The 25,563-nt window shown below is 34.9% G+C and overlaps 1 protein-coding gene across 3 annotated transcripts in view; it reads left to right on the plus strand.

Moving 5' to 3' along the window:
- Window positions 1-25,563, plus strand: part of cyp33 (peptidylprolyl isomerase cyclophilin-33) — a 165,169-nt gene that overhangs the window by 59,046 nt on the left and 80,560 nt on the right. For all 3 annotated transcript variants that reach the window (XM_090402107.1, XM_090402105.1, XM_090402106.1), the window contains one exon: window positions 11,553-11,634. In XM_090402107.1, the coding sequence (XP_090258233.1) occupies window positions 11,553-11,634 (82 nt within the window). The remainder of the gene's footprint in view (window positions 1-11,552; window positions 11,635-25,563) is intronic.

Here is a 25,563-nt window from a genome sequence, read left to right on the forward strand (position 1 = left end):
TGACCTTACCACCTGAGATTAGCCTCTGCCAATACATGCCTGGATACTAACAATGTCAAGTTCTTTCCTAATATTCTCGATTTTAATATGATATTACCATTGCCATCTGCTCACATTCCTAATCTTTCTCAGGATTCTCATATTTATGGTCTCTAGTCTTTGGTCAAGTGTTTTACTTCTGACCCAGCTCTCAGATCCATAAGTTAAAAATTGGTTTGAACACTGTCTATAGCTAATTTAGTGTTTTGACTAATTTCTCTCTTATTCCATATAAATTTATTCAGTTGACTTCCTACCATACCAGCTTTGTTGATTCTGTTGTCTATTTCCATATTTAATTTACCATCTTCACTAAAAATCATGATCAAGTGGCTGAAATGTTTTACTTATTCTATAAGTTCTCCATTCACAATGCAGTTGATATTTTCAATGCTTCTGTCTATTTCATTGTCTTTGACTTGTTATTGCTGACCTTCATACCATATCTATTACAACAGTTATTCAATTTAGTCAGGTATCTTGCAGACTTGTAGCTGATTTATTTAGAAGTACAACACGTCACCTTTATCATCTCTAATTCCTTTTACTGCACTCTTTGGTCTATTTCTGAGCTCTTTCATTTCATTACATTTCAGAGACAAATGTAAGAAAGAAGTCATGGGAAGACTTTGGTAAGAACATAGAAAATAGATAACAAGAAGGCGGCAAGATATTCTGGAAGTTGTTGAAGAGCTCAGAAATAGACCAAAGAGCTCACCTTTATCATTTCTAATTCCTTTTACTGCACTCTTTTGTCTATTTCTGAGCTCTTCAACAACCTCCAGAATATCTTGCCACCTTCTTGTTATCTATTTTCTATGTTCTTACCAAAGTCTTCCCATGACTTTTGTTTAGCTAGATTTACACAGTGTTTAGCTTTCTTACATTTATCTCTGTATTCTCTTAAGAGCACAAGCTGACTTATTTGACATGAACTTTTGATATGCTTTCTTTTTTTCCTTCACTGCCTCTTTAATTTCCTGTTTCCACCATGGAGTTCTGATTTTTTTTATCTTTGCAGACAACCTCACCACATGCCTCTCTGGCTGAATCAATAAGTGTTTTCTTCACTGCTTGCCACTGAATCTCCAAAGTTTGGGTGCTGTTTTCAAACTCTTTCATTTTTACTTCAATCATGTTTGTGTATTTTAGTCTACAGTTCACATCTGAGAGCTGCTCAACTTTTATTCATTTTAAAACTTTCTTACATGTTCTTCTATTCAATATGAAATTCAATTTTACCCTGCTCAAGACTAAATGATGATCATTTCCAATTTCAAATCCTCTGTATACTCTCGTGTCCTGCACCAGTGAGAAAACATCACTATCAGCAATAACATAGTCAATGAAACTTTTCTTCCTTGCCTCTTCTCTCCATGTGAATTTGTGCACATTTTTATGTTGGAACATAGTGTTAGTAATAACCAGTCCATGTCCTGAGCAGAAATCCAACAGATATTTGCCATTATTATTAGCTTTGCTCTTTTCTCCAAATTTTCCCAAAATATTGTTGTATGTCTGACAATCATTTCCAACTCTGCTATTTAGACCCCTAACAAGGGCCAACATCACCAGAGTTCATGGCGTCAGTTGTTTTCTTAAAGTCTCAAAAAATTCGTCCACTTCTACCTTCATAGAGCCTTCTGTGGTGCTATAGGCACAAATAAGTCTTATTGTCCACTTCCCCATTCAGATTATTTGCTCACATCACTCTATTTGAAACTGCCTGCCATTCAAGAAGATTAACCTCGTATTTAATGTTGAATACTATGGCTACTCCTTCTTTTCCTTGATTGTCATTGCTTGAATATATCATCATCATCAGTTGCATCAGTCTTGGGACTGGTAGCTCAGCAGCAATTTTCTTCATTCCGCTCTGTCATTGGCTTTCTTCTTAACCTCCCGGTAACTCCTCAAACCCGTGCTGTCTTTGACTTGGTCAAGAAAGCTTTTCCTTGGTCTGCCTCTTCTTCTTTTCCCCTCTACTTTGCCTTCAGTTATTCTTTTCACAAGTCCATCATGTTGAAGTATATGTCCAAACCACCTATCCCTTCTAATTTTGATCGATATAATTAGAGTTCTTGTTTTGTTTATCTCTCTCAGGACTTGTTCATTTGATTTTTTTTTCTGACCGTTTTATTTTGTTCATGCGGCGCCAGCACCACATTTCAAAAGCTTTCAATCTTCTTACATCTTCTCTGCCCAGAGTCCAGGTTTCACATCCATACAGTGCAATGCTCCAAATCAGTTTCTTTACTAATTTTTTTTTCAATTGTAGGTTGAGGTTTCCTGTTAAAATGCTTTTCATCTTAGAGAATTGGGCTTTTGCATTGTTTATTCTTGATCTTATGTCTTTTCTTGTTCTGCCATCTTCTGTTATTAGGCTTCCTAAATATTTAAAGCTTTTCACTTGTTTTATTTGTTTCCCACTGATGTCTATATGCTCTATATTGATAGGGATTTTGCTTGTAACAATAATTTTAGTCTTATATGTATCGATTTCCATTTTATATTTTTCAAGGTTATTATTTAGTAATTCTAGCATTGTTTTTAATGTTCTTCTGTTTTCTGCTACAAGGGCTATGGCATCAGCAAATCTTATACACATGACTTGCTCACCATTTATCTTTATGCCACTATTTATTTTATCTTTAGTTTCCTGAATGGCCTTTTCAATATATAAATTAAATAAAAGTGGTGAAAGTATATATCCTTGTCTTACTCCACCCCTTATATTTATTATTTTCTCCTTATCATTGATTTTAATCCGTCCATTTTGATTTTTGTAAATTTGATAAATTATTTTTCTATCCCTCAAATCTATTCCGATATTGGTTAGACAATTTAGGAGTATTTGCTGGTTTACTTAATCAAACACTTTCTCTAAATCAAGGAAGCAAATTTAAGTATTCTGACTAAGGTCTAATCTTCTCTCTATTATTGTTCTTGAACAGAGCATTGCCTCTCTTGTTCCTTTATTCTTTCTGAATCCAAATTGGTCTTCATCTAATAGACAATCTATTTTTTATATAAATCCTGTTTTGAATAATTTTTAGCAGAATTTTGCTAACATGCGGGATTAAAGCTATTGTTTTAAATTGTCTGCATTTGTTTGCATTATTCTTTTTTGGTATTGGTATTATGGTTGATTTCATAAACTCCTTTGGTATTTCTACTCTATCATAGATTTGGGCTATTAATTGATAGAGTAAGGTTTTTGTCTCATCACCTAGATTTTGTAGCATATATCAAATTAAATATATCAGTTTGAATTTATTGCTCAGAAAGATCTCACCAGTTTTTGTCTTTTTTGTTTCAGTTAACCCTATTATGTCGATCTGGTACTTATCCATTTGCTCAGCTAGTTCCATTTCTTTGCCATTCAGGCTTCTTATGTTGATAGCACTGATCTTGAACTCTGGTGATGTTGAGTTGGGGTGTGTTTTAGTATTTATTCCAGTAGCTGACTTTTCGCTGTTCACCGTGGTTCCCTGGTGAAAATAATGGAGGCCTTGTTTAACCTGGTGATGCCCCAGCTGGCATGAAATTCTGTCATGTTGTACCATTATTTTGTATTGTGGTTTAAACTAATAAGAATACAATTTGGTCAGCTAAATCCCAAATTACCAGCCCATCCTCATTCGTTCAGTATCTAGGTAGATAACTAACAGGTCAGAAGCCCTGGTCAGTTCTCTGCATTCCTTTAAAGGCTATGTGGAAGTCTCCTCTCAGAGGAGACTTCCAGTTATACAGCATTGACCCTTAAGCACCCCATATATATATCATCATCATCAAATTCCTGCCATGTATCCTCAAGGGGTGTACAGGATATGATAGTACTACATGAAAAAAATTACATCATTACTAACTTCCTATCTACAATTTTCCTCCAAATCAGTCTGTTACTTGTCAAGACCCCAACATTATCAGATCTTATATTTCTATCGTCTAAGGCACTTTGTACCGTATCAATCTACCTATATCTTGGTCTTCCTCTGGGTTGTTTTGCTGCCAACCTGGCAGAGAACACTTATTTTGCTAATCTTTCCTCGCCCATTCTGTTTAAGTGACCATACCACCTGAGATAGTTCTGCTAATGCATTCCTGGATGTTGACAATGTCAAGTTCTTTCTTAATATCCTCGTTTTTAATATGATATTGCCATTGATGCCATCTGTTCACGCTTCTAATCTTTCTCAGGACTCTCATATCTGCGGTCTCTAGACTTTGGTCAAGTGTTTTACTTCTGACCCATCTCTCAGATCCATAAGTTAAAACTGGTTTGAACACTCTGTCTTTATACAGCTAATTTAGTGTTCCAACCAATTTCTCTCTTATTCCATATGAATTTATTCAGTTGACTTCCTAAATACCAGCTTTGCTGATTCTGTTGTCTATTTCCATATTTAATTTACCATCTTCACTAAAATTCGTGCCTAAGTAGCTGAAATGTTTCACTTGTTCCACAGGTTCCCCATTCACAACACAGTTGACATTTTCAATGATTCTGCCTATTTTCATTGTCTTTGTCTTTTTATTGCTGACCTTCATACCATATCTATTACAACAGTTATTCAATTTAGTCAGAGAATCTTGCAGACTTGTAGCGGATTTATTTAGAAGTATAACATCATCCGTATAAAACAAAGAGCTGACATTAACATCTCCAATTTTGATATCATGTTTAATACCACTTTCCTTCATAATGTGATCTATATAGATAATGAATAACAGAGGAGATAATGTGCATCCTTCTCTCACACCAGATTTAACATTAAACCATCTTCCTGTACTTTCTTCAATTCTAACTGCTGACTTACAACTCAAATAAAGACTAAGTATTGCTTGATATAATGCCCCATTGACACCGTATAACTGTAGCGTATTGAATAGTTTCTCTCTTGGCACCTTGTCATATGCCTTTTCCAAATCGACAAAACTTAAATACAGATCTCTGTTATATTCCCATGCTTTTTCGACTATTTGTCGTAAAGTGAAGTTCTGATCCTGACAGCCTCTATTTGGCCTGAATCCAGCTTGTTCTTCACCAAGCTTTTCTTCCACAATTCTTCTCAACCGTTTCTCAAGTATACTTGGATAGATCTTGCCAGGAACACTCAGTAGAGAAATACCTCTGTAATTCTCACATTCAGTTTTATTTCCCTTTTTATATATGGGTACTATGAGAGCTCTACTCCAATCATCGGGAATTCGTCCCTCTGTCCAGGCTTTCTGAACTATGCAGTGCAGCCACTGTAAGACTCTTATACCACCATACTTCAGCATTTCTGGTCGAATATCATCTTCTCCTGCTGCCTTTCCACATTTCAAGGCTTTGATGGCTTTTTCTACTTCAAGTATGGATATGTAATCCTGACTGCATGCCTGGTCAGTGTTTTTTACCACTGTGCTGTCATCACTGCTTGTTTCATTTAGCAGTTTTTCAAAGTAATTACTTCATACTTCAAGGATATCTTTTTCTCCCATTTTCATGTCACCTTTATCATCTCTAACTCCTTTTACAGCACTCTTTCCTCCATTCCTAAGCTTCTTCTACAACCTCCAGAATATTTTGCCACCTTCTTGATATTTATTTTCTATATTCTTGCCAAAGTCCTCCCATGACTTTTGTTTAGCTAGTTTTACACAATGTTTAGCATTCTTGCATTTGTCTCTATATTCTCTTAGAGCACAAGCTGACTTATTTGACAGGAACTTTTGATATGCTTTCTTCTTTTCCTTCACTGCCTCTTTAACTTCCTGTGTCCACCAGGGAGTTCTGATTTTTTTATCCTTGCAGACAACCTCACCACATGCCTCTCTGGCAGAATCAATCAATGTTTTCTTCAGAGTTGGTACTGAATCTCCAAGGTTTGATTCCTGTTCTCAAACTCTTGCATTCTTTTTTTCAATAATCTTTCTGTATTTTAGTCTACAGTTCACATCTGAGCGCTGTTCAACTTTTATTCACTTTAAAACTTTCTTACATGTTATTCTTTTCAATATGAAATTCAATTTTATCCTGCTCAAGACTAAATAGCGATCACTTCCAATTTCAAATCCTCTGTACACTCTGGTGTCCTGCACCAGGGAGAAAACATCACTATCAACAATAACATAGTCAATGAGACTTTTCTTATTCCTAGCCTCTTCTCTCCATGTGAATTTGTGCAAATTTTTATGTTGGAACATGGTGTTAGTAATAACCAGTCCATGTCCTGAGCAGAAATCCAACAGATATTTGCCATTATTATTAGCTTTGCTCTTTTCTCCAAATTTTCCCAAAATATTTTTGTATGTCTCACAATCATTTCCTACTCTGCTATTTAGATCCCCAACAAGGACCAACTTTTCCTTTTTCATTGTGTCAGTTGCTTTTTCTAAAGCCTCAAAAAATTCCTCCACTTGTACCTTAGTAGAACCTTCTGTGGGACCATAGGCACAAATAAGTCTCATTATTCAGTTTCCCATTCTCGTATTTGCCCACATTACTCTACTTGAGACTGACTGTCATTCAAGAAGATTAGCCTCGTATTTTGTGTTGAATACTATGGCTACTCCTTCTTTTCCTTGATTGTCATTGCCTGAATGTAACATTTTGTATTTATTGCTCAGAAAGATCTCACTAGTTTTTTTTTTTTTTTTTTGTTTCAGTCAGTCACCCCTGTTATGTCGATCTGGTACTTATCTAATTCCTCAGCTAGCTCCATTTCTTTGCCATTCAGGCTTATGTTGATAGTACTGATCTTTAACTCTGGTGATGTTGAGTTGGGGTTTGTTTTCAGATTTGTTTCAGTAGCTGACTTTTCGCTGTTCGCCCTGGTTCCCTGGCGAAAACAACGGTGGCCTTCTTTAACCGGGCGACGCTCAGCCGCCATGAAATTTTGTCATGTCGTACCATCATTTTTTATTTTGGTTTAATCAATAAGAATACAATTTGGTCGGCTAAATCCCAAATTGCCAGCCCATCCTCGTTCGTTCAGTATTCAGGTAGATACCCAACAGGGTGCACCACGAGAGGGTGAGGATTGGACATTAGGTCAGAAGCCCTGGTCGGTTCTCCACATTCCTTTAAAGGCTATGTGGAGGTTTCCTCTGTTATACAGCTTTGACCCTTAAGCACCCCCCCATATATATATATGTATTAACTATCGATGCTTTTTTTTATATGCCTTAAAAATGACCTTTTATTTTATTTTTTATTTATTTTTATGGCTATTTAGCCTATTTCTGTTCATTTTTTTAATGTCATTGGCTTTTTACTCAAATTTTAGGGCATTACTGATGTTTTTTATAGACAGATATGTGAAGAATATATAGGGAGGAATAATTCGGACGTACCTTTGTATGATGTTGCTGGCTTCTTATTTAGCGGCATCCTGGCCTACACCACTATACATTCATCTGCTGTTAAAGGAAGGAGGTATGATTGAAAGTTGAGGGGGGGGGGGGGTTGGAAATTTGGCGGTAGAGAGATGTGAGAAAATTATTGGTAAGGCAAGAGGTATGTGAACTTTTTGAAAAACCCGAGTTTTTTTATTATTGAAAGTGGGCAGGAAATACTTTGGGAGGTGGGGGGGGATGAAAAATAGAAATTTTTTGGGAAGAAGAAGAATGATATAATGGGATAAGATCAGGGGTGGAACAGGCATACCAGCCGCTTGAACACAAAATTGTCTCCCCCCCCCCCCCCCCTCTCCATCAGACTCTGAAACAGGTTCGGGTTTCCTACATTCGCATAATCATAGTGGACCCTGCACTAAGCAGGAGGAGATAAAAGTGTTTATTTGTTTTGAATTAGTTGTCTTCAGAAAAAAAATCAGTGATTCCAAATAGCAAATCAGTTGTCTAAACTGAATGAAACGAAAATGAAGAGGATGGAAGCATGAAGTTACAAATCTTGTGTTTTCTACAGCAAACTGTGTTATGTTTCCTTAGTTGCAGTGGCCGGTTTGCAATGTTTTCTTAGTTGCATGTCCTTTTTTTTTTTTATACAATACTTTTTTTTCTCCAACAGACAAGAATGCTGTGGGAAGCTTTCAGTATTGAGACCACATTTTAAAGTAAATAACAAGTTAAATAAAAATAAGCATTTATAACCCTACAAATTTAGTAAATTGTCAGACTTGCATCGTCAAAGATACTAGCCAAAAAAAGTTATATACAACAAAAAACTGTAAAATTAATTAAACATATTAGATGTTGTCAGAACTTCACAATTGGTACTTACAAATAAGTAACCAGAATAAAAATGTTAAATTCATTACTGTATGCATGCATGAACACTGCTAGTTGTTGCTGTCACATTCTGTGCATCACTCATATCCTAGGTCTGTGGCAGATGGAATAGATTTTTTAATGAAAGCAGACCAAACTCGGTATAAGATTAAGCCTTGATTTTTGTTACATTGTGTGATGATCCTAAGCATATGGAACTAGCAGAACAGTTGGATGAGTATCAGATCAACATAATAGGTGTTACAAAAACATGGAAGAAGGAAGACAAAAACAAGTAAAATCTTTCTAAGCAACAAATATAAGCTATTATATTCAGGTACTAACAATCAGAGAAAAGGAGTAGCTGCATTATTAAACACTAAATACGAGAATAATCTTGAATGGCAAGCAGTATTGAGTAGAGTGATGTGGGCAAATGTTAGAATGGGAAATTAACAATGAGACTTGTACCTATGGTCCTAGAGAAGGAAGGTCTTCTTTAGACGAAGTGGAGGAATTTTTTGAGGCATTCAGGAAGACAGCTAATATGACAAAAAAAGAAAAGTTGATTCTTGTTGGAAATCTAAATAGCAGAGACAGAAATGATTACCAGTCATATACACAGAGGTAGAATTGTTTTGTGAAAATTGAAGAAAAGAGAAAAGCTAATAATAATAATAATAAAAATGGTAAGCACTACTTACTGGATTTCTGTTCAAGACACATTGCTACACCATGTTCCAGTATAATAATGTGCACAAATTCACATGAAGAGAAGATGCAAGAAATAAATAAAGTCTCATTGACTATGTTATTGTTGAGCAATGTATTCCTGCTGGTTCAATATGTAGAGGATTTGAAATTGGAAGTGATCACCATATAGTTTTAAGCAGGATAAAATGAAATATCATGTTGAAAATAAAAGTGTATAAGAATGTTTTTAAACAAATTAAAGTTGAGCAGCTTTCAGAGGTGAACTGTAGACTCAAATACATAAACATTATTCAGAAAAAAAACGAAAGCATTTGAAATCAAGAACCAAAACCTGGAGATTCACTCACAAACTCGTCCTGAAGACAGCATTGATTGATTCAGCCAGAGAGGCATATGGTGAGGTTGTCTGTAAGGATAGAAAAATCAGAATTCAATGGTGGACTCAGGAATTTAATTAGGTAGTCAAGGAAAAAAGAAAACATATTGAAAATTCCTGGCAATTAAGTCTGCCTGTGCTCTTAGAGAATACAGAGAAAAATCTTAGAAAGTGAAGTACTGTGTGCAAAACTAGCTAAACAAAAGTCAGGGGAAGACTTTTGTAAGAAAATAAATATTAAGAAGATGGCAAAATATTTTGGAGGCTGTTGAAAAGTGTTCATTATCTCTGTGGATCATGTCATGAAGAGTGGTATTAAACCTAATATCATAAGTCAGATATTAATCTCAGCTCTATACTTTATGTTGATGATTATACTTCAAAATAAATTCAGTACAATTCTGCAGGATTCCCTGACTGAATTGAATAACTGCTGCAAAAAATTTGGCTTGAAAGTCAGCAATGAAAATAGACAAAAGCATTGAAAACAGCAACTACATCCTGAATGGAGAGCCTATAGAACAAGTAAAACTTTTAATTTATTTAGGCACAATTTTTAGTGAAGATGGCAAATTAAATGTGGAAATAGAGAATAGAATTAGAAAAACTGGTATGGTAGGAAGTCAGCTAAATAAATTTATATGGAATAAGAGAGAAATGGTGAAAATACTCAAGTAGCTGTTACAAAACAGTGTTCAAATTAATTTTAACTTACAGATCAGAAAGTTGGATTAGAAATATAATAGTTGATCAGAGGCTGGAGACCATAGATATGACAGTTCTAAGAAAGATTAAGGAAATGAATAGATGGCATCATATTAAAAATGAGGATATTAGGAAAACTTGGCATAGTTAGTATTCAGGAATGCGTTAGCAGAGCTAATCTCAGGGGGGGGGGGTATGGTCACTTAAACAGAATGGTAGTGGGAAGGCTATTAAAAGTATTCTTTGCCAGGATGGCTAGGAAAAGACCCAGAATAAGACCAAGTTTTATGTTGATTGATCCTGTAAGAAGTGCTATAGAAGATAGAAATATCTGATCTGATAATATTGGGTCTTGACAGATAATAGATTAATTTAAAGGAAAATTGTTGATAGGAAATTACTAATGATGTAACTTTTTCATGTAGTATGCCAGCCTGGTTGGCCGAGTGGTTAGCATGTCCGCTCTCCAGCGAAAAGGCTGTGGGTTTGAATCCCCTCGTGGGCATGGATGTGGTAGTGGTGGGATGGTAGATAGCGCCAGTGTAGTTACGATGATGGTAGTTGCAGTTAGTTGTAGTTGGCGAAGACGGAGAGTTGTAGAGTAGCTGCCCTGTGCCTTCCCTCGGTGAGTCTTTGGATTCCTTGGGGATTTCGCATAATAATAATAATATCCTGTAAACTCCCTTGAGGATATATGTCAGAAATTTGAAGATTAATATGTAATTCACAATTTAATGACAGTATTTCTCTGAGTAACTTTTTCTTTCATGTTAATATGAATGTTGCAGGTCACATTATAAGCCTGTACAGATATTCACAATTATTACTAAGAAGTATTTTGCACATTAGGAGCAGATGAAACTGTTTATTTTATTTTTATGATAAATCCACATAAATACATCCACAAAAGGTTTGTAATCTAAAGCACATTGGTACCTTGCATCAGCTGATGATGTAGACATCTAGAGTTCAGTCATCTAATAAGTAGAGTGGTGGAAGTGTGGGATTTTGGTGATGAAAATCAGCTACCACTAAAAGGCATTCACAAACATCCATTCCATATCTGGACTCACAGTCTGTAAGTTTGAAAAGGGAGATGCTCTTTCTATTTAGCCAATAGTGGAAATAAAATGAAGTTTTTTAATGTAGGAGGAAAAAAATAAAGGAAACAAAGCATTGCTCAGTAAATGTACATGCTGCAAAAATGCACTAGAGGTTAAAATTGAAATTATGAGTTTATGGCTGGCAAGGTGAAAATGACCCTTTTTTTTTTTTTTTTTTTTTTTTTTTTTTTGTTTTTTTTTTAGGGGTCATTTTCAGTTTGCATCATAAAAATTATTGGAAAGCATGTTTGCACAGATATGATAAACAGTGGCCCTTGTACACTATAGTTAACCTTCATTTTTCTGAAATGGTCACTTAACATGTTGAGTTATTCTATCTACTCTAGACATTGAACACTTGCATACATTTATTTCTGTCCTGTTTTATTTTAATTTAGAATGATTCAGAGTTGTTTGGAAGAACAATACGTGTGAACTTGGCAAAACCCATGAAAATTAAGGAAGGCTCTACTCGACCAGGTAGGATGTAGATTATTTATCTCAATATATATATATATATATTTCAATATTTGTATTATCAGTTGTGTACTAAGATTTAGTGACTAGTTTAAGCATGGAGTTCGTGTCCATGCTATTTATTATTTTATTTTTTTAAGGCTAGTATTACTTAGCGAAGACAAAATAAATTCAAAATAATCTCTTTATTTATAAAATAAACATCATTAGTTGTATATACGAATGTAATTGTGTGTGTGCAAAATATATATTTTTTTGTCTTAATTTGTCTAATTTTTCCCATAATTTGTCTTAAAATTGCTATATATATATTGTATTTCAGGCCTTATAAATAAAACAATATCTAAAATGGTCCACAAACTACACATGCAAAATAAAAATAAATATCTCACAAAATTACTTCCAGTTTCTTTATAATCACAGAATTTTGTAAGAACAAACCAAAAAATCAACAGTTAACTCCCTTTAAGATAAATAAACACTAGATTTTTTTATAGCTATAGTTCATTCCAATCTAGTGAAGTAATTCATACCTGTTTTTCCTAAGATCCTGTCTTATTCCAGAATTTTTGCATCTGGAATCTGGCATATCTGTTCTAGTGTTTCTTTAAAAACATGTAGTTCTATTTTTGTTTTGTAGGAAATCCAGCACAAAGATGCTATTAAATTTCCCTTTTTCTTCTGGAAATTCCTTCAGTATCCTGTAGCATAAAAAAAAAAAGTTTCCTTTCTTATTTAAAACATTTAACCAGCAGCACTACTCAAAGTATTTTAATAATGCCTCTTCCTCAATTTGGGAAAACTATGTAATCCCCAAACAGTTTTAGATGTTTTCAGCTTAGTATCCTTTAAAAGTAAATTCATCCATTAATTCTTAAAAACTGTTTGTTTCCCTCCTCATGGTCTTATCTTCCTCTCTGATTTAAAAAAAAAATCCTTTGTTTATACTGTATTCCTCCTAAAGCTTCCATCTCCTCTGAAATCTATCTTGTTTCTAAGCAATAGCTGTTAATTAGAAACAGAATATCAAACTCCCTGTTTGGAAATATGTTTGTTATCTTCATGCAAGCACACTATTGCCTGGTGCAGCAAGGTAATCTGGCAGTGAAATTAAAAGTAAAATCATTGTTTATTTGTTTGTTGTAAACAAGACTGCAGTTCTTCATTTACATAACAGCTTAGTCAAAAATTTAATATGCTCTTTTGCATTTTTTCCTTTCTTTTAGGCTCTTTTCTTTTTGACTAGTTTTTTTAAGTTTTAAAAATAAAAGGAAATTCAGAGTAAGTCCTTTTTACCTTCTTGATACCAATACGTATTGTAATTACACAGCTTGCAACAGGCCTTAGCTATACAGAAACATCTCTTTTATACAAAACACTACTAAAGAAAATCCTTATAAAGTATTCGAACTTCCATAGCAAGGAAGTCGAATTTTTTGGTGCATTTTTTTGAGCTCAGTTTTGATGGAGTTCTTTGGTTGGAAAGACTTAGATTTGAATCCTGTCTGTGATATGACGAACCTTTATCAGGGCTTTTTAGTCAAAGGTGAGTTAGCCAGTCTCATGTAGAGGTTCTCCTCTCTCCCCCCCCCCCACTCCTGGAACTTCGATTTTTTTGTCCATCGAAACAGGCAAAAAAAAAAACAGGCTATAGCTGTAACCTGTAATCAAATTTCATAAAAACAATAGTGAAACAAAGTATGGCCCTCATATGGACTTTTAGTAGAATGACACACATATCTATGTGCATAGGATACTATTGAAAAAGAAGGTAATGGGAAACCACCTTGTTTTATAATAATTCCCTAGTAAAGTAACACTTCTATCCCACCAACTATTGGGTTGAGGGAAAAACACACAAACACAAAGTATCACATTTTTATTTAAATGTTGATATATGACTTATATATATATATATATGTGTGTGTGTGTGTGTGTGTGTGTGTGTGTGTGTGTGTGTGTGTGTGTGTGTAATTATGGACTTCTACTTGGTTGTTGTGATACATTTTTAAAAAATATAGATTTAATGACTTAAAAACCGAGGTAACTTATAAAGTTTTTTATGAGAATAATAACAAAAATTGGATACCAATATATCCAATTTTTGGATACTCTGAAAAAACTATTAAGAAATTTCTTCTGGATCCTCCTAGACAGTGCACCACAGAAACTAATAATAATTTTAAAGGTAGCATCTCCATCCCATACATTAGCACAGTCTCTATTGGCTAAGGTCCTTAAAAAATGCAACATCAGGACGTTCTTCACCACACTTCCAAAAATCCGTTCTCTTATCAGCCATCCAAAACCTATTCATCACAACCTAAAATATCCAGGTGTATATAAATTATGGTGTGATTGCAATATCCCTTATTTTGGACAAACCAACAAATCTATTGAACAACGTATCGAGGAGCATAAGAGAGAGACATCTCCTATAAAAGATCACATGCAACTGCGTTGTTAAGTCATGTTCTTTTCTCAAACAATCCTAATGATAATCTCCAAAGTCACTCCGTTTGCTAGGATAAATCAGAAAATATTTTTTGCTGTGGTGATGATTTCGAAAGAAAAATTGTGGAATCCAGGGAAATCATCCTGAATCCTGAACACTTAAACAGCAATTTGAGTTATAACATCCCAGATAGCCATACTGCAGTTATTCAGTATTGGCGTTCACAAGAGCCTGCACGCACACACGCAATAAACAATAGCGCGCCAGTTAGAACAACTTAAAAAATACAACGTTTTTTTGTTTCAATTATGTGTTGCAATTTTTACATGTAATTTTCAGTTTTTTAGATGCTTCAATGTTTATTACTATTCTCTTCCTTTAATGAATACCTGGTGAAGGCTGTTATAAGCCGAAACTAGTTGTATTATTCTCATAAAAAACTTTATAAGTTACCTTGGTTTTTAAGTCATTAAATCTATATTTAAAAAAAAAAAATATATATATATATATGTTGAAAGTTTTTTTAACTTGGTTCTACTATAAATTAAAGATGCCAAGAGATTATATTCTTGGTTTTAATCCTTTATTCAAGTAAGCAAAACAATATTTTACATATGAAGTATCTTCACGACTGAGCTACTTCCATATATATAGGCTAATGACTTCACATTAGTTGCCTTAGTATGTATCTCATAATACAAAGTACATATCCTTTCGTATCCTGTACACCCCTTGAGGGTACATGGCAGGAATTTGATGATGATGATATCCTTTCGGAGATGTGTATAATGCTGTGCATAATAGGAAGTACCACTACCCAGACTTTACATCAATTCCACATGGGAGGATTCATACAACCTATAGCACAACAATGTCATTGTGTGGGCAAGTGGTTACAGAGGAAATTTGTTGGTGTGTTTTTGTGGCACTTCCGTGTGTGTGTGTGTGTGTGTGTGTGTGTGTGTGTGTGTGTGTGTGTGTGTGTGTGTGTGTGTGTGTGTGTGTGTGTGTGTGTGTGTGTGTGTGTTGACCAAAAGCTGAACACATTTTTACATGCTTAGAGAAAGTGGAAAAATGATTTTTGGCGAAACAGTGCTCATGTAAATAAATATGATTAACTCCCACTATAGCAAACCCTATAAGAGCTCCATAGGTTCAGTGCTGTGCTAAAAGAAATTCACTATAGCAAATTATCCATATAGTAAACTATTCCTGTGGTTCCTATGAGTTTGCTGTAGTGAGAGTCAGCTGTACCTATAGAAAAGGCATAAGGGCACAAACTGAAATAAAGAATTTATTAATCATATGTAAACCTTAAACAATGCATAGAAAATAGAACGAATCAGTAATCCTTAAATTCATTTTAAAAATTTTTATGGAATTTACAGCCGTGTTAAAAAACTTTTTTTTTTATCCCGATGTTTCAATCTTCACATCAAAATCATCATCTGGAGCGTACATAAGTATACAGAACAAGCTGAGTTACATCATTAACTGTAAGCTAGAGAAACAATGATTTGATCACATGTTATTCTACTGGCGTGACCTCTGGTGAGGAAAAAAATAAAATAAAATAAAATAAATTTTTACATCAAGCTAAATTCTATTTTTACAATGACAGGAATAAACATTCTTTTAGATGGTTTTCTTTCAGAAACAATTGGTGTCCTATTTTTTAGTATTACAATTCTTATTTTTGATTTACAATACTGGATTTTTCTACAGTCCTGTTTATAGATGTTCTTGGTGAGGAAGGTCGAAAATATACCTTCCATATGTTTGGGATTTTTAAACCATCATTGTTGTTCGGATTGGGGTGGTTGCTGATAATCTCACAGGCTTCCTTGAATTTCGTTCATACCATGTTCTAGTGTGATGTAGACAGCTGGTGGTTTTCCAGTCAATTCTGTGTAAGGTATTCAGGGCATGATCAGAAAGGCCAGCTTCACCATAATTATTATATTTAATGTGTCATTTATGTTCTTTTTGTCTAATAGGAATAGTGCGTCCTGTTTCTCCTATATATGGTATATTGCAAGTACAAGAAATTGGTATACTCAAGGGTGAGCTAGTGGAGGGAGTGGGTCTTTGGATGAGTTGAGTAAGTTTTTTAATTTTGCAGGAGGTTTAAAGGTGGCTTTGAGGTTGTACTTTTGTAGTACTCTGTTTATTTTGTCTGATATTCCTTTAATGTAGGGAATGGTTATAGTTTTACTGTAATCTGGTTTGTCTTTGTTTTTTATTGTGGTTTTGTAGAGAATTTTGTTTATAGTATTTTGGCTGTATCCGTTTTTTTGTAGGTTATTACTAATAATTTTAAACTCGTCTTTCAGTGCCTGTTCACTGGAACAAATCGTCTGAGCTCTGTTTTTTAGCTTGTTGATGACACCTAGTTTTTGTGTTGGGTGATGGTATAAGTTTATGTGTATATATTGTCCCGTATGTGTCGGTTTTCGGTAAACAGTGAAGGAAAGATTGCCCGAGGGAAGACGTGTGACAAGTGTATCTAGAAATGGAAGTGTGTTGTGTTTTTCAATTTCAATTGTGAACTGTATGCATTTGTGTTGTTTGTTTAGGTGGCTAAGGAATGTGTCTAATGTCTGGCGGCCATGGGACCAGATCGCGAAAACATCGTCAACGTATCTAAGCCAGACTTTGGGTTTTAGAAGGGAGGAATCTAGGGCAAGTTGCTCAAAATGTAAAAGTTAGCAATGGGGGTGGGGGATAATGGCGAGCCCATGGCTGTGCCTTCTTTTTGTAAGTAGAAGGCGTTTTGCCATACAAAGTAACCCGACCGTAATACATGCACAAAAAGCGCCATGATATCTGGAGGGAATTTGTTCTGTAGGAGAAGGATTATGTCATTGATTGGGACATTTGTAAAGAGGTTTTAGAGACGTCAAAACCGACTAATATATCATCTTTTTCTAATGTAATGTCTTTGATGATGTTTATGAAGTGTTGTATGTTTTTGATATAGGAAGGGGGAATGACCAACCAACTCCTTGAGTGTTGCCGCTAATTTTTTGGCTAAGTGATATGTCGGCCTATCAATTTCTTCAACAATAGGTCTTAGCAGGGTGTTTTCTTTGTGAATTTTTGGTAGCCCGTAAATTCTAGGGGAGCGCGCATAATGAGGGAACAGTTTTTTGACTGTATCTTCGGTCCATGTGGTAATTGATTTAAGTAGTTTCTCTGTTTTGTTTTTTGTTCTGTTAGTTGGGTTGTAGTTAACTAGTTTGTATGTGTTATTGTCAGTGACCAGCAGATTCATTTTTTCTATATAAGTGGTGTGGTAAAATGACGGTGGCATTTCCTTTATCGGCTCTGGTTATTACTATGTTCGGATTTGTTTTAAGTGATTTTATCGCTGTTAATTCTTGTTTAGTTATGTTGCTTGTTATTGTTTTGTTATGGTTTAAAATGTTTGCAGTTTCTATACGTATTTTGTCGGCTATGTTATTAGGTATGAATCTTAGGCCTCTTTCCATATTACAAATAACTTCAAGTTTGTCTATCGTTTTTGGTGCTATAGCAAAATTTAAACCTTTGTTAAGTATAGAGATTTCGTCTTTGTTTAGACCGTGGTTAGATAGGTTACTTGTGTTATTGATACCTGTGGGTGATTGGTGGCTCCTGTTGTTTCTTACTTCTGGTTGGTTGTTCTTGTTCATGGCAAACTTTGAATATGGTGGCTGGTTTTGTTGTTCTTTTAGTCTTTGAAATTTGGAAATTAGCTTTTCTTTCTTCGTTTGTTGGATGTGGTTTGCTGTGATGTCCGTAATCCTTTCTAGGATTATCTAGATATCTGCGTTTAAGTAGCTAGACAGCTCCGTTTTTTCTTTTAGTAGCTGGTTTTGTGTAGTGGCTAGGTTCTTTCTGGTAGCTTGGATCTGCTCTCTCAGTAGTGCTTTCTCCATGCGGCGGTATATTCTTTGTGCCTTTCCTATTCTCTACAAAACCACAATAAAAAACAAAGACAAACCAGACTACAGTAAAACTATAACCATTCCCTACATTAAAGGAATATCAGACAAAATAAACAGAGTACTACAAAAGTACAACCTCAAAGCCACCTTTAAACCTCCTGCAAAATTAAAAAACTTACTCAGCTCATCTAAAGATCCACTCCCTCCACTAGCTCACCCGGGAGTATACCGGATTTATTGTACTTGCAACATACCATGTATAGGAGAAACAGGATGCACTATTCCTATTAGACAAAAAGAACATAAACGACATTTATGTCGTTTATGTTCTTTTTGTCTTCACCATAACTATTACCATAACTTCACCATAACTATTAAATATAATAGTTATGGTGAAGCTGGCCTTTCTGATCATGCCCTGAATACCTTACACAGAATTGACTGGAAAACCACCAGCTGTCTACATCACACTAGAACATGGTATGAACGAAATTCAAGGAAGCCTGTGAGATTATCAGCAACCACCCCAATCCGAACAACAATGATGGTTTAAAAATCCCAAACATATGGAAGGTATATATTCGACCTTCCTCACCAAGAACATCTATAAACAGGACTGTAGAAAAATCCAGTATTGTAAATCAAAAATAAGAATTGTAATACTAAAAAATAGGACACCAATTGTTTCTGAAAGAAAACCATCTAAAAGAATGTTTATTCCTCATTGTAAAAATAGAATTTAGCTTGATGTAAAAATTTATTTTATTTATTTTTTTTTTTTCCTCACCAGAGGTCACGCCAGTAGAATAACATGTGATCAAATCATTGTTTCTCTAGCTTACAGTTAATGATGTAACTCAGCTTGTTCTGTATACTTATGTACGCTCCAGATGATGATCTTGATGTGAAGATCGAAACGTCGGGATAATAAAAAAAAAGTTTTTTTAACACGGTTGTAAATTTCATAAAAATTTTTAAAATGAATGCTGATCACCGTGTACCCGTAAAAGAAAGGAGTAATCCTTAAAATATAAGCCATCTGAACATCACATTTTTACAGTGATGTTCAGATGGGTTATATTAATAGCGAGATTAGTTTTCTCAGGACTGCTGAATATCAAAATAGGTGAGATGCTTCATTCAGGCACTAATGATCAGGGAAAGGAAGGAGTATATGTTGTTGTTGTTGTTAGCGTAAATGTCCCACTGCAGGGCAAAGACCTCTCCTACTCTTTCCCGGGCCGCTCTTGTCCATGTGACACCTAGCCATTTTTTGATGTCATCTCTCCATCTTTTTTCTCTGTCTTCCAAGTTTTCTGACTCCTCTTGACAGCCACTCTGTTGCTCTCTTTGATCATCTTGATATCTTGCCAAGTGGTCTCCCCAATCCCATTTTGATTTCCTGGCTCTCCAAATGACATTTTTTATTTTTGTTAGGTCTCTTAAGTCTTTGTTCCTTATTCTATCTAATCTGGATACTCCGAGTAAACTCCTCTTCATTGCTCTTTCGCAAACTTGGAGCTTTTTTTTTTTGTCTGTATAATTGTTAATGCCTAAGTCTGGGAACCATAAGTCAAAGTTTTTTGGACAATCATATCTAATAATGTTTTATTAAACATATGGGGAGGTCCCCTTTCATTCCACAGTAGCTCTTCCAAATGCTGTCGATTCTGCACCGGATTTCAAGGTCAAAGCGATTTGACTTGGAGATTATTTGTCCTAAGTATTTGTAGTTCTCTACATATTTTGTCATAGTATTTTCAACATCAATGGGAATATGTTCGTGGTTTGTCAATATTTTTGTTTTATGATAGTTTATTGTTAGACCTATTTCCACAGAATGACATCATCTGCAAAACATAGATTGTTTAACATCTTCCCTTGAATATTAATACCATAATCATCCCAATTCAGATCCCTGAAAATGGTTTCGAGGACTACTGTAAAAAAGTTTGGGAGCAATGAGATCATCTGTTTGATGCCTCTCTCCACCCCAAAGAAGTTTCTGCTTCCCTCCAACCTGATAGATGCCTCACTATTTTCATAAATGATTTGAAGTAGCCGGATATATTTTTTCTCCATTCCCATGTCTTTCAAAGCACAGAAAAGAAGGTAATGTTCTATGGAATCAAATGCTTTGTTTAGTCAATGAAGACCATATATAAAGGTTTATTGTATTCTTAATGCTTTTCTACTATTTGATTAACTGTGTAGTTGGTCTATTGTAGAAAATTTTTTCCTGAAACCTCCTTGTTCATACAGTTGTTTGGAGTCCAAATGGTTACAAATCCTTTTGAGGATTATTCTTGTAAAAATTTTATAGTTGTGTGATAGTAAACTTATAAACCTGTAGTTGTTTATATCTGATTTTATGCCTTTTTTGTGAAGAATTATTTCTGATTCCATTGATTAGGGAAAGCCTCGTCTTTTAGGATTCGGTTGTACAGTTTAAGTAATAATGGTAATAAGTTGTTCAGCCCATATTTGAAAAGCTCTGCAGGCACTTTTTTCATCTGGTCTTGGGCATTTATTGCATTTAATTTCTATTTCTGTTATGGGTGAAACGTTGACATTCTCCTGTGCCTATTGTTTATGAATTTGATCCAGCTATATGGCTTGTTTAAAAGTCTTTGTAAAAATCATTGGCAATGCCTTGAATTTCTTTTCTATTGTTTGTTATGTTTCTATTTTTATCTAAAAGACAGAGAATCCATTTTTTTTGCCTTCAGAAAGGCCATTTTTAGCTATTTTTTTAGTGAAGTTCTATTTTCTATTGCCTTGGCTATTTCACTTGTATTTGTCATATTCTGCAGATTTAATCTTGTCTCTTGATGAATGCAATCTGTTTTTTTTTTTTAGTGTTTCTCTTTCATCTATTGGAATCTTAGTTTCTTTGAGAGATCTTATCATTCTTCTTGCCAGTAGTGTTATTTAGAGGTTTAATTCAGACCACCATCCAACACAAAAACTAAGAATCATCAGCATCCTCAAACACACAGCCCTAACAATTTGCTCCAGTGAACAGGCTCTGAACCAAGAATTTGAAATCATTAACCAAACATTTCTGAAAAATGGCTACAATGAAAAAACAGTTCACAAAATCCTCAATAAAAATGCCATTAAAAGCAAAAATGATTACAAGAATGCCATAACCATACCCTACATTAGGCACATTTCAGAAAAAATACTACTTAAATACGATATTAAGCAACCTTCCAACCTCCTGCAAAATTAAGAAATTTACTTAGCTCTTCCATACCTTACCCACCCAGGGGTTTACAAAATTCAGTGTACCTGTAACCTACCTTACATAGGGGAAATAGGATGCACTATCCCAATCAGAAAAGATGAACACAAATGCCACATTAAATATCTCCACTATTGTAAACAGGCTTATCAGACTATGCACTTCAAACATGCCACAGAATTGACTGGAAAGGCACTAGGTCCCTACACTATACTGCACCAAAACCTGGTTTGAAAGAAAATTCAAAGAAGCTTGTGAAATGCTGAAACATCATCCAGATCTGAACAAAAATGATGGATTAATTATTCCAAGAATGTGGAATAATTAATCTTCAACCCATATAGCAACCAGAACTGCATTGTTCAGGTTGCTATATGACCTTGTGTATTGCTGTGGTCTTTGCTGTAATTTTATTTATATGTAGATGCTGCATTGCATGGCTTGGTTTTTGTGCATGCATGTTGTTTACTAGTGTCTTTGACGGTTTATGTGCTACAGGAATTTTATTTTTAACTTTTGACCTTGTGTATTGCCGTAACCTTTGTAGTAATTATTTTTTATGTATATCTTTGTAATTTTATTTATGTGTTACTACATTGCTAAACATGATTTTACTAATTTCTCTTTGACTATTGATGTACTGCTGTAACCTTTGCTCTAATGTTATTTATATGTGGATACTGCATTGATTTTCTTGGGTTTTGTACATGCATATTGTTTATTAGTTTGTCTTTGAATATTTATGTATTGTTGTTGAAAGTTTATTTTTCACTTGGTCAGACTATAATAAATTTAGTTTAATCCTCTATCCAAGTGTGTGCAAACAAAGTTTGCGCCTGAAAGTATCCTCAGGACTGGGGTAAAGTGGTACAACACCAGGCAACTCCTTGCAAAGGTGGAGCAAGCTACCAACACTCCTATCTCAGTATCTCCCATAATGCAAAACACATCTCCTTGCGGATATGTATAATGTTATGCATTAAGGGAAGGGCCTGGCTCCCACTGAAGAGACCTTTATTGAGGTCTCTTCAGTGGGAGCCAGGCCCAAGTGGAGATACCAAGGCAGAAGCATTAGCAAGGTCATTTCCTCCTAATAAATTAATAAAAAAATGCTACACCATTTGGCAGCTCCTATAGGAGGAGATGACCTTGCTAATGCTTCTGCCTTGGTATCCAACCAATCAACCCTCCCTCTGCATTAGTACTGTGGATGGGCAGAAAGTTGAGAAAAGAAGTCTGTTAAATTTAGATTTAAAAAAACCTGCAATATAACATCCTGTTATATTGCTATTCAATATAAGATGGGAAGGTGTTTCCAAAGCATAGCAGTAGGAATTCATTATGAATAGTTATGGAGACACACTACCATTCTAAAGAACTTACTTTTTAATTGTATTAAATGAAATTCAGTGTTTTGACCTTTATATCAACACACACACACACACACACACACACACACACACACACACACACACACACACACACACACACACACAGATCACAGGCTACATAGGTACACACTACAGTGAACTGAAATTGAGTATAATTGCTTTAGGCAACTGTTGATCATATCCTGATCTCTGACAGAAAATAAAATTAAAAAATAATTTTTAAAAAATTCATAAATTCATTGTCAAAACTACATCAAGTTACTAGTTTCCTATAGTGCTGTTATTTTAAATTTCTGTTTGTTGTCTTAGAGTCACTGGATCATTATCAAATTAATTTTTTTTTCTATTAGTACCAATATTTGTGATATTCCTCCTTGAAAAATTGTTGGATTTCTTCTTTTTCTAGATGCGATGCAGGATGTAAATACATCTACAACCAGCATATATTATTTTAATATAATTAAAGTCATTTCTTTAACACAGTAGTGTGTCTCCGTAATTATGGGGAACTTCGACTGTGGTGATATAGATTGGAAGGAAGAGATCACATGGCAGGACAGGAATGGAATTTATACACCTGCCAAGAGATAATTACTTGAGGTGGCATATGATGGAAGGGACTTGAGGTGCAAGAGTATTGGAACTGTTAATAGGATCAAGAGAGCTATCTGTAACTAAGGTGATCACGTTGCCTCCGATTGGGGAAAGTAACCATGCGATCTTGACTTGGGATATTGTAAAAAATTAGGAATATTCTCTCATGAAGGAATATATGTAGAATTACAAGGCAGGTGATTGTGACAAACTTAGTAGGAAGCACAAAGCTGTGTCATGGCATAAAATCCTGCAAGGGAAGGATGTTAGTAGTGGAAGGGAGATAAGGGACATCTAGAGGAAGCAATATTAAATTGCATATCTAAAGTAAAGAGAGTTAATCATGTAGGAGTTAGATGGATGAGTAATATCATTAAGCATGAGCTGCAGAAAAAGAAAATGCTGTGGAGGGTATATAAGGAGAAAAGTGACCAGCATATTCATGAACAGCACAAGAGTCAGGGAAGGCAAAGTCAGATTATGAGAAGAATCTAGCCGAGCATGCCAAAGGAAATCCCAAAGAGTTCTTTCCTTATGTGGCAAGTAAGAGGAAGAATGACTGTAGAAGAATAACCTTAATGAGTATGATGGTTACAAGGTGACAGAAGTAAATAAAATAATTGAGTACTGAGTCACCACTTCACTTGGGTATATCATACAAGTGAAGTTAATGCTGTGACATATGTTACAGAGATTTATGTTGGCATAGAGTGGGATGAATTGGAGGTTCTTGGGATATTGCAGAATCTCAATGTGAATACAGGTGTGGGATTAGATGGGGTATCAGCATGCATTTTGTGGAAATGTGCAGGGGCCTGGCAATGCTTCTGACTAGATGCTTTAAGTCAAGTCTCAGCTCTGGTAGAGTTCCAAGTGAGTGGAAACAGGGAAAATACTTATGGACAAAAGATAATGGCTATCATTTTAATGTGAAGAAATGTAAAGTTATGCATTTTTGGAAGATTAGAAGCTGTGTACCACATTGATGGGACTGTACTTCAGCAAATAGTTGAGGGGTGGTGGTAGACAAAGAGGTGAAGTTTAGAGGACATATTGCTAAGGTTGCTAGGGTAGCTCATAAGATTACTTGGCTATTGAAGAACACGCTAACAAGCAGAGATAAGGAATTTGTTGTCCTTTGTATCTTCTAGTATCTATTCCACCCTTCACACACACACATGCAGTGTACCACATCTGGACTACTATGCTGGTTTCTGTTTATGCTGAAAAGGATTGAAGGTTTAGGTTATTGTCATTAGAAAGAGAGAGCTCTTTCATAATGATTTCTGTTTTTTTTTTTTTTATGTTGATAATTGTTATGGTTTTTTTCCCCTTTGAGATCTGAACATTATCAATTCAAATGAACTGGAAGAAAAACGTTTTTCTGTCTTATTAGACAGGAATGAATTTGCTAGCACTAAAATTAACAAGGTTATTGTAATCTCATTAAATAATGATTTATAAATCAGTGTTTAGAGCTATAGATGTTTTGTTCCTTCGTGTTGTGCAGGGTCTGTCAAATGAGAATGAGGAGTGTAATGTACCACTGTCAGTAAAACTGTGGATTAGATTTTTAGTCATTTGAGGAAAGTTGCGGATATGTACAGGAAGATAAGTAGGTGAAAGAATGGAACCCTGTAGTACCTGGCATTAGTTGTTTAGTTTGAGGATATCAGTCTGTCCATTATTATATTGAGTGTTTTTTTTGCTAGAGAGAAAGAAAGCTAGCAATCCATTTGAACTCAGAAATCAGATCATCACTTGAGTTTCTCTAGACTTTTCTGCAGCATTCGTCCAAGGATGGATGACATAAGCAAGAAGATTTAGACTCATTCTCCAGGAAGATTAATTTGTGTGTGATGTTGATGTATGTTATCTTAACACAGTTGATCAACAGTGGCAGAATCCATATTTGACCATCATTTATTAGTTGAGAGCTTTCCAGGTAGCATAGAAGCTGACTTATGGGATATCCCTCACTTTAGAAAGAAACAGAGACACAAAGCAGAGGTTGTCGCTGAAGTGCAAACCTTCAGAGAAAAAATGAGAACCAGTAGAATTTTTGATATTCATGATTGTTTCAAGAAATGGAGAAAAAGAAAAAGACAGGTAGTTGGCTTTTCTGATAATCTGGTAATAATGCAATGTCTGCCCTTGCTTGTATCTCTTTTGAATCTGAATGCAAAAGAGATGCAAGCAGTGTTGAACTAAAGCTATGTCTTTGACAACCGAATAAAAGCATGACTGCAGTTTGAATACAAGTTTTCCCCTTTTGGCTCTTTCAAAATCAGCTTTTTGATGTGTTAATAAATTCTT

This window comes from Typopeltis vanoorti, chromosome 12 (genome assembly GCF_054136105.1).
Source record: "Typopeltis vanoorti isolate ZY-2024b chromosome 12, IOZ_Tvanoo_1.0, whole genome shotgun sequence".
Classification (NCBI taxonomy): domain Eukaryota; kingdom Metazoa; phylum Arthropoda; class Arachnida; order Uropygi; family Thelyphonidae; genus Typopeltis; species Typopeltis vanoorti.